The following is a 10,672-nucleotide window of genomic DNA, read 5'->3' on the forward strand; positions in this document are numbered from 1 at the left end:
TGTTGTACTTTGAAAGGGAAATGATTTGCTTAATTCCAAATCAGCTTAGTTTTTTTATTTTTACTTCTTTCTTTTGGAGAGAATTAATTTTACTGTTTATACAAAACTGCTAAGCCTCTCTCTCTCTCTCTCTCCCCCTCAATCCCTCTCTCCCTCGATCTCTCTCTCCCTCGATCTCTCTCTCCCTCCCTCGATCTCTCCCTCCCTCCCTCAATACTTCTCCCTCAATCTCTCTCTCCCTCAATATCTCTCCCTCAATCCCTCTCTCTCTCTCTCTCATTAGCCCTAGTTAGATAAGATCCTTGGAGGTAAATTTTAACAACAGTTTAACACAAATAATGTGAAATGATCAATTTCTTCTCTCCACAGATTGATGCTCTGCCAGAAATTGTGGATGCTGTGGAAGGAAAGGTAGAAGTTTTCCTGGATGGAGGTGTGAGAAAAGGCACTGATGTTCTGAAAGCATTGGCTTTAGGAGCCAAGGCTGTGTTTGTGGGGAGACCCATCATCTGGGGCTTAGCTTTCCAGGTATCTAGACCAAGCAATAAATGTATGAAACAATGCTTTCACAGTGAAATAAATTCATGAAAGCAGACACACTGATTAATCCAATATATTTGGAATTATTTAATTGCTTAGGGGGAGAAAGGTGTCCAAGATGTCCTTGAGATACTCAAAGAAGAATTTCGTTTGGCCATGGCTCTGAGTGGTAAGGCTGTCCTGCTCATGTACAGCTTTCTTTACTTCTGTGTCTTTAAGCCAGGCTTCTTAGTGGAGAAAAATGGGTGAGCGGAAAGAGGACGGCATGGATTTGAAGTTGACTTCATATTTACAGCTCAGTGCAGAGCACTTCTGAGCTGGGGGGTTCTATCATGTTCATAGCCTGGGGCAGCTACTTAGCCTCCATCTTTGACAGTGTCATCATGGATACTTTGCAGACTACCTTGCTCTCTCTCATCCCACAAGTGTATACATCTTACTAGCTAGTCAGCCCTTCCACTTAGCAGTGTCAAGCCAACCTCTACCAGTAAAACACTAGGCTTCTAAATCTCTCCACTCTACCTGCTCAAAGTATAACCTGTCCAGGCTCAGGACATGTTCACACCATTGTTTCACTGGAAAATCTCCAGTCATTCTTGATTCTTGTCTTTCTTCTCTTCACTCTTGCACATATAGGGCTTCTATTATTTGGATATAATCAGAAAATGAATCAGAATATGGCTATAAATATTAGAATACTTTTATTAAAATGTAATCAATGGATGATTCCACTGCCACCAATGGGACTGAACCCCATCATCATCTCTCTTTCTGTGGATGTAAGAGGTCTGTCTTTGCTTACCACTCCTCTGTACATCTGCAATCACTGCAAGCAGAAATGTCACTTAAAAACACCAAGTTAGTTCCTGTTACTGTTCTGATCAGAGCTTTCCAATGACTCCTGATTTATTCCATGTAAATACCAAAGTCCTTATAGTGGTTTACAAGGCCTTATGTGGTTTGACCCTTTCTGATCGCAGCTCTTACTGTTGCACCCTTGTGTAATCCCTCCAGGCCACATTTGCCTCCTTGGTATTCTGTGGCTTTGTCAGCTGTACTTCAGCTTTGAGGCTTTGACATTGGCTATGCACTCTTCCTGGATGTCTCTACTCCAGATAACTAAAGGAACAACTTCCTTGTGTCCTTCATGCTTTCTGGTAAATTGTTCTTTGGCAAAGAGACCTATGTGACTGCTCTGGTTAAGTCAGCAATCCATTATTCACCCATCCATTGAACTGCCATTTTTCTCTCCCTGTTTTCATTTCCTTCTTTTTCCTTAGCACCTATCACTTACTATATATCATCTGTCATATGAATAACCTTCTAATTATATGAGTTATGCATTTCCTGCTTTCCTTTTAGACTGTAACCAATGTGAGGCAGAGATCTCTTTGTCTTTTGTCATCATTGCAATATTTTAAATTTTTAGAATAGTATCTGACACATAAATAATGAATTTTGTTGAGAAAATGAATGAATAAATAAGTATTATAACTAAAACTATTTAATTCCAAATGGAATTCCAGCTGCAAAAACCAAACAAAAAAACAAAACATGGCCTTGAGCAAATTGTCCACTCCTCCATTTTTGGTGGTAAATACGAATTCTTTTCTGTGACCCAAATAATATAGATAGTCCTGATAGAACTCCCCCCAAGATAAATTATCTACGCACTGCTATGCTCATCGTCCTGTCAGAGCCTACATAAGAAGAATGCCAGTCTATGAATCCTCCCTACACATTTTCATTTGCTTCAGACATATCCTAAAAGGGAGCTTTCAGCCACTAGCTCTCTATTAAATGTGGCAGAAAGAATACACTCTTTGTGTTAATAAAAATATGTGCCAGTCATTTTGTGTTAAGGACTGTTTAGGTAATAAAAATGGTCTCATGCCACATAAGATTTGGCAAGCCTACCTTGAATCATAAACCTTACATTTGTCAAGTTTTACATTCCTTGGGAAAACGATTACCTGCCTGATTATTATTGCATTCATTTCATATTAAATGTATGCATTATTTTTTTTCAGGGTGCCAGAATGTGAAAGCCATTGACAAGACATTGGTGCGGAAAAATCCTTTGGCTGTTTCCAAGATCTGACAGTGCACAATATTTTCCCATCTGTATTATTTTTTTTTCAGTATGTATTACTTGACAAAGAGATACTGTGCAGAGGGCGACCACAGCCTGTAATTTCCCACTTCAACACAAAGGGTGTCGTTCTTCTCCAACAAAAAAAAAGTGATCCCTTTTAGTTCATTGCTTTTGACTTTTCAATGGGAGTCCTAGGAACCTTTTAGAAAGAAATGGACTTGCATCCTGGAAATATATTAACTGTTAAAAAAGAAAACATTGAAAATGTGTTTAGACAACGTCATCCTCTGGCAGGCGAAAGTGCTGGGAAACAAAAGATATCCTTTTGGTAAAATTTGAGGTAGTGAACATGGAGGCACAGAGATAATGATCTCACTGTTTATGAAGTTGCATTGTGTTTCAATAGCCTTGGTACACCCTGGTTCTTAAATTGTAAGTTCCGGTTAGAAATGTTGGAAATGCTCAGAGTAACATGAGATTGGGACTCACAACATGGAGAAGGGAGTACTGGGTAGGACTGAAATAAAGGAATAATTTGTGATTTTCTAGATACTTTCAGTTTAGTTTTATTTTTTAACACCTTGTGCTATTTCTTTAAATGTGGGCTTCCAAATGCATATTTAGTGTTTGAATATATTGTCATGCTTTGTAGAGTATATTATCTCTTAATCAAAATAAAGCATATTTTTTAAAATAAAGCAGATTTTGGTCTATTTGCAATGATGTAGATTACAGTCACTTAAATTTTTAAATGCTAATCTTCTCCTTGGTATCATTATGCATACATCATTCATTTCTCTTTCTCTGTAGATTCTTTTCTTTATTCTTTTGCTCCCTCTTTATTTATAGTCACATTCCAATCCAACTACATACTTTTTAAAGACCATAGAAAATGAAAATCAGGACCCTTTCTTTTTGTTTTTTTCTAGTTTTTTGAAATTGGTCATGATATTTCCCTCCTTCCTTCCCTCCCTCCTTCCTTCCCTCCCTCCCTCCTTCCCTCCCTCCCTCCCTTCCTTCCCTCCTTCCTTCCTTCTCGTCTGTCTGCCAATTAATGTCATGTTATATGGAGACCATTCAAGAGAGAAAGTGTAGATCCTCTCAGATTTCTGAGGTTACTGTCCTATGCCATGTTTTAACCAATCCCGTGTCCATGCCCAGAATGAAAGTGAGCCATTACTAAGTAGGGTAGCAGAACCATCAGCTAAGACTCTGTTCCTAGGATGCAATGGAAGAACAGAAGAAGGGGAAAGGTGTGATTGTAGGTATCAAGCTCCCAGGTCATGATCCACTAATGAGGAGGCCCTGATACCGTTGTTGCTGGCAATCCTATGCACCTGATCATAGGACTTTCAGATTTATTTCCACATTCAGTATTTGACAAATGGAAGGTAAACTTCATAGGAAAACAATTTTAACCTGATTTCTATCTCCCTAATTGAAGGTTCAGTCATTGTGAAGCATTGAGTGACACCATTGATAGAATCACCACCATAAAGTTTGATTTTTAAATGGTGTTATCAATATATTTTATTGTTTGGAGGGGTCTGTTTCACTTATCTCCACCTTCCCTTCACTAAATTCCAGAGCACTCCTAAATCACCATGTGGATGCAAGCATAGACTTTGTTTCTGAAAGTATATCTAAGTTTGATATTTTCAAAAAAGAATCTCTGTGACAAAATAAAATATTATTCCTTATTTTTTTTCTCCAAATATATGGAGGAAATACTATTGTCTTATTATGTCTTTTTTTTTTACTTTCCTTGTTAGTAGTAATCAAGGAGTAGTTATAGAGTAACCTTGGTTCTGGATTCTGATTTTTAATACTTTTGTTGGTAGCAAAGAGTATTTATGTTGACTTAGGGTACTGTTTTTTTGTTAGGTTTTATTTTTTTTTTATTTATTTTTTATTTTTTTATTTTTTGGCCAGTCCTGGGCCTTGGACTCAGGGCCTGAGCACTGTCCCTGGCTTCTTCCCGCTCAAGGCTAGCACTCTGCCACTCGAGCCACAGCGCCCCTTCTGGCCGTTTTCTGTATATGTGGTGCTGGGGAATTGAACCTAGGGCCTCGTGTATCCGAGGCAGGCACTCTTGCCACTAGGCCATATCCCCAGCCCCTAGGGTACTGTTTTTTGAAGATGATAAATTGCAGTGACTGATGTTTGGGGAGATGATTTCCTATGGCATTTTCTATCAGGAGAATAAAGATCCACCAAAGATGTTTGTGCAAATATATGCTCATTCCAGTGAAAATAAAGAAAATTAAGTTTCACATGTGAATTTCTTATCATTGTCATGAGCTCCTGGGTGCCACCTCTTTGAATGCAGAGTTGGAAAACAGATCTGAGAGCTTTATGTTTGATATTTTTTCCATAATCAGAAAGCTATACAATTGTTTCATTTAACTTTTTAAAGGTAATTTGACAGTGGTGATAACACTAAAGACAAAGTATCTAATTTTTGAAACAGGAAGGGGTTGTGTTGATGACATAATTTTTGCTATGAGACTTATTCCTTAAACTTGTCATCAGTTCTTTGAGTAAGTCAACTGTGCATACTATCCTGAATCTCATGCATAAACACATACATTACACATATCCTTGGGATATTGTGGGGTATCCATCTCCTTACCAAATTTATTTTAATTTTGATAGGTTGGATGAGGAAGCAATGAGAAGTGGGTAGTCTAATTCTATCTTTTTTGTAGGTTGTTTTATATACTTTATGCATGAGATTAGTGTTTCTCAAACTTCATGTGTACCAGAAACACCTAGAAGTCTGTTAAAACATATTGTGTGTTCTCAAACCCAAAGGTTCTATCTCATCCGATGAGTGAGCCAGCTGTTAGTGTAGGGCTATGGGCAGAATGCATGACCCCACCCTTAATTGCCAAAAGCTGCTCTTTGATAACTGATACTTTCTTTACATTTTACTGTTTTTCAAATTTTTATTATCAAACCTATGTACAAAGAGGTTACAGTTTCATACATTAGGCATTGGATACATTTCTTGTACTGTTTGTTACCTTGTCCCTCATACCCCCCTCCCTCCTCCCATTTTCCCTTTCCCCCGCTGAGGTGTTCAGTTCACTTACACCAAACAGTTTTGCAAGTATTGCTTTTGTAGTTGTTTGTCTTTTTTTACCCCATGTCTCTCAATTTTGGTATTCCCTTTCAATTTCCTACTTCTAATACCAGTATACTTTTTATAGAGATGTGTAAAGTGACTGGTGATAGGTATATAGTTGGATTAATTTTTACATTGTGCAATTATGTACAATATGATGGAAGAATACTTTCATCATCTCCCAAAGTACCTGCTCCTTTAGAAGTCAACTTTCTTGACTTGTATTGCCAATGGTGTTGAGGAGCCTTGAACTTGGAACAATTTTTATACACTTTGCTTTCTCTGCTTATCCTGTGTAAAAGCCATGCATGTTATGAAATGTACCAAAGGTAATTATTTCTGTGCATTGTTCTGTAGTGACCCATTGTAGAGATATGCCACAGTCAAGTTATCTCTTCTATAATCATTAAATGTTTGGGCTATTTCCACTTTTTCTTCCTGTCAGAAACTTCTTTTGATTTTCATGAAAGTATACTTTTTATTTTTAATGACTTTCTCCAGAAGGGTATCTAGCTATATTTACATGTAAATTTTTTTCAGTGTTGGCAATTTTTAAGTCATTTGTACATTGAGCAATTCATGTTAAACATGGATGGGCCTACATCTGGTATGAACTACAAAGTTCTCACTCCCTAAAATATAATGTCCTTATACATGTTTGTCTTCCTCATATTCCAAATCTCAGTCTAGGCCATTAAATAGAACCGTGCCTGAGTTCTGTAAACATGCTAGGTAAGTAGCAATGGAAATCACCAGAATCTTCTTTGCTTATGTTTGCCTATATTCTTCTATCTGGCAGAAGAATGTGAGTGTGAAATAAACTTCCTTATGCCTATCAGGCTTGAAATCCTGGATTTGCAGCCTTTTTTTTTTTTTAATGAATAGCATGGTATTGATGTTTCTTAGCGTGCAGTTTGCAAATGGCATCTGTGTCACTGCTGTGTTATTCATTTGCTTGTTTATCTTGCCAAAACAGTGGTGTTTGTGAAACAGTTTTAGAGGGTTGTGGTAGAGGACGGCATGAAAGGAAGTTGTGGTTTGTTCTCAAACAGGAAGCAAAGACATTTTCTCTTCATTGTAAAATTCATCATTTATTTTTTGTCTGATGTGCTATGTAGCATGTCGGTTGCATAGCAACAAAGTAAAGTTTGTTTAGGAAGCCTGAAGTTTTCTTATAATGTAAAGGCAGAGGATATACTTTTTGAACTTAGATTTGCTTCAGCATGCTCTCTGTCACATGGTAGTTAGAAAAAGACATCAGGGTGAGCGTTTATCTTAGGCAATGTAAATGTTAACCCAAATGACAGAAGGTCATTGTTGTATGTTGATGTGAGAAGAAATCTTTCCTTATCTAATTTATAAGATGACATTTCCTGTTTTTACCCAAATCTGACTTAAGCAAGAAGTATTTTATTTCTTATTTCCTTTCCTTTTTTCTGCAGTGCAACAGCTGATTGGGGGAAATCAAAAGATACTTTAAAATAAAATGTAGTTTTTTGTTGCTTTTTCATTGAATTTCTTTTTTAAACTCAGGCCATGAGAATTAGTTCAAGTGAAAATGACCAGTAATGTTCTAGTAAGCCTCCTCCTCCCCCTCCTCCTCCCCCCCTTCTCCCCCCCTCCTCCTCCCCCCTCCCTCTCCCCCCTCCCCCTCCGCACTGTCCCTGGCTTGTTTTTGCTCAAGGCTAGCACTCTGCCACTTGAGCCACTGAGCCACTCTTGGCCATTTTCTATATATGTGGTGCTGGGGAATCGAACCCAGGGCTTCATGTATACGAGGCAAGCACTCTTGCCACTAGGCCATATCCCCAGCCCTCCAGTCTTCTTTTGACTCAGTATCCCTGGGGGAAATAAACCTGGACCTGCCTTCCTATCTGCATTCTCTTCTTGGATCATTTATCTTTAGAGCCCATTTATTTGCAATTCCAATCAAACTCCTGAGTGTTTCTTACGTGTATCTTATTTCCAAAGTCATTGGTGTCAAGGCCCTTGACATTGTATGTGAGTACTTCGTTGCTATCACGAAAGCATTAGGATCCTGAATGACTTTCTCTGTGAACCATTACAGAGCCTTAGTACTCTCAATCTTAAGGTGTCAATGAAGAGTAGTGGCTTCTGCCTACACCATCAGGTCATTATAAATATATAGTATGAACAGCAAAACACTTTTGAAAGGAAAACTTCATTAAAATCATTATTAACAGGAGGACAAAATATCATAACTTCCAATATGCATTTTAGTCATTAGGAAAACATCACTAAATGATTAAATATTTCAAGAAGTACCAGTTATATTTGGTGGCTTTCACTTCAGTCATTACTGTGAACATTTAACAAAAAGCAGCTGGGTAGGTAGATGCAATTTTACTAAAGTAGGACTATACTTTATTCTTACATTAAAATAAGATGTCCAATTTATTTTTAATTAAATTTAACAAAAGAAAACAATACTGAAATGATTTCTAATGTTAAATGCAAAAGCTTCCTTCTGAAAGAAGATATTACAAATTAAAAGTTTCTGTTCAATGTATAAAATTATGAAAACTTTTGTTTTATTTGCTACTTTATAAATCACATCTCTTTATAATGTTCTTTGATCACATTCACCCTCTCATTACCCTCTTGTGTTCCCTTTTATTCTTCTTGTCATTCTACTTTCATACCTTCAAAATAGATTAGACATATAAGATAAAGCATATAGTATTTGTTTTTCTGAATTTGGCTTATACCACTTAACATAATGATCTCCAGTTCTATCTAACTCCTTAGAAGTGATTAATTTCATTATCTTAAATGACTAATTCTCTGTTGTGTGCATAGACCTGTCTCTTTATACATTCCTCTACTCATGGTCATATAAGCTTGGCTAATGTGAATAGTGCTGCAGTAGACATTGTGGGAAGGTATCTCCTAACACTAAAGACACATCACTGTTTATGCTTCTTTGATTCCCTTGGGTTATAAACAGGTATGTGACCATACAGTATTCTGTTTTTAGCTGGTATAGGAACCTCCATACTGATTTTCACAGTGGCTGGACTTATTTGTAATCTTACCTATAGGCTCCTTTTCCACCAGTATCCACACTAGCATTTTTTGTTGTCTATGTTCTCGATAGGCATTCCAACTGGGCTACAATGGAATCCTCATACAGTTTTGATTTGCATTTTCCTGATGACCAAGGACATTGAACACTGTTTGGGGAGGGGTATTTTATTTGTTTGCTTATAGAGAGGGTCTAACTATCTAGTTCAGACTGTTCTCAAATATATAATCTCCCTGCATCAGTCTCCTTAGTGCTGAAATTAGTCATGTAATACCATGAACATCTGAATGGTGAATTTTTTTATGTATTACTGGCCATTTATACTTTATTTGAGCGCTATTTAGTCAATCCATGTGCTCATTTATTGATTAGAATTTTTTTGTAGTTTGTATTTTGAGTACTTTGTACATTCTAGATATTAATCCTTTGTTAGAAAACTAGATGGCAAAGACTTACTTTCTCAATCTGCATTCTGCCTCTTCATGGAATAATTTGTTTATTAATGGTGTAATATTATACAGAAGTAATTTTTCTTATTTACGTTCCTCTCTTTTTTTTAGTACTCAAAACTCTTTTTTAAATTTTTTTTTAGTTTTTATTATAAAACTGATGTACAGAGAGGTTACAGTTTCATACTTTAGGCATTGGATACATTTCTTGTACTGTTTGTTACCTTGTCCCTCATACCCCCCTCCCCCCTCACCCTTTCCCCCCTTGCGGTGTTCAGTTCACTTACACCAAACAGTTTTGCAAGTATTGCTTTTGTTGTTGTTTCTCTTATTTTACCCTTTGTCTCTCAATTTTGGTATTCCCTTTGAATTTCCTAATTCTAATACCAGTACACACTGTTTCCCATACACTCAGATAAGATTACAGAGATAGTGTAGATACAATCACAAGAAGGTGATACACGAACATCATCAATAGTAGAAACTACAGATACACATGGGATGTTGAAAGTAGTTACAATTACGTTCCTTTCTTTTGCAGTGCAATAGACAATTGGGGGAAACCAAAAGACACTTTAAAACAAAATGTAGTTTTCTGTTTGCTTTTTCATTGAATTACTTTTCTAAATTTAGGTCATGAGAATTAGTTCAAGTGAAAATTTCCAGGAATGTTACAATAAGCAAAAAATATGGGACCCTAAGTTAAGGTCCAAATGAGCAGCTTGTTTGATTTCCATTCTTCTTTTGACTCAGTATCTCTGATACTGAGTCATGGTTTAATATTTGGCTTAAACTGAATTACGAATCCTAAGAAAAGAAGTAGAAGTAGACTCTCAAAACTACTTTTCCTTTTCCCTTTCTGTTCTCTCCTGATATTGTTAATATGCTATTATTTTCAGTTAGAGTCCAAAACATATTGGTTACAGGCATGAACCACAGGTACCCACTCTACCATTCTGTTTTAAAGTAATCTTTAATACTCTTTAAATGTCAGAAGAAATTTTTTCATGAATGTAAAATGAAGGAAGGATTTTCAAAATTTTCTGCACACTTGTAAAGGTAAAATTCACTGTTTCCAGGATTCTCAAACACATTGACAAAAAAGACGTGGGGCACGCCTGTCTGGCCCCGCCTGTGTGTCCCCACCCGGGGGTCACGTGGGGGCGATTACAGAACCAGAAAGGTGGTTCTAGCTGGTCCCGCCTCCCAGCCTTGGGACCACGTGTGGCCAAAATGGCACCTGGAGGTGAACCCGGAAGCTGTCCTGTGGGCTGTGAGGTAGAATTAGGCCACCTCTTAGGATTGGTCCCTCGGCCCAGGCCGTCCCTCATAGCCCCTAGCTAGGTGCTTTCACACCCCTCCCCCTTCTGCCATTTTAAGGCCAAAGCTCCTTCCAATAAAGCGAGACCATGTGT

General features: G+C 37.4%; 1 protein-coding gene across 1 annotated transcript in view; it reads left to right on the forward strand.

The window, feature by feature from the left end:
• The window catches only part of Hao1 (hydroxyacid oxidase 1), a 48,033-nt gene extending 44,892 nt beyond the window's left edge, over nucleotides 1-3,141 (forward strand). Inside the window, exons 6-8 of the mRNA XM_048347422.1 lie at nucleotides 370-528; nucleotides 640-709; nucleotides 2,571-3,141. Coding sequence (XP_048203379.1) covers nucleotides 370-528; nucleotides 640-709; nucleotides 2,571-2,641 — 300 coding nt within the window. The 3' untranslated portion in view covers nucleotides 2,642-3,141. The remainder of the gene's footprint in view (nucleotides 1-369; nucleotides 529-639; nucleotides 710-2,570) is intronic.
• Nucleotides 3,142-10,672: the final 7,531 nt, after the last annotated feature.

Source organism: Perognathus longimembris, chromosome 6, assembly GCF_023159225.1.
Source record: "Perognathus longimembris pacificus isolate PPM17 chromosome 6, ASM2315922v1, whole genome shotgun sequence".
In the NCBI taxonomy this organism is placed as follows: Eukaryota; Metazoa; Chordata; class Mammalia; order Rodentia; family Heteromyidae; genus Perognathus; species Perognathus longimembris.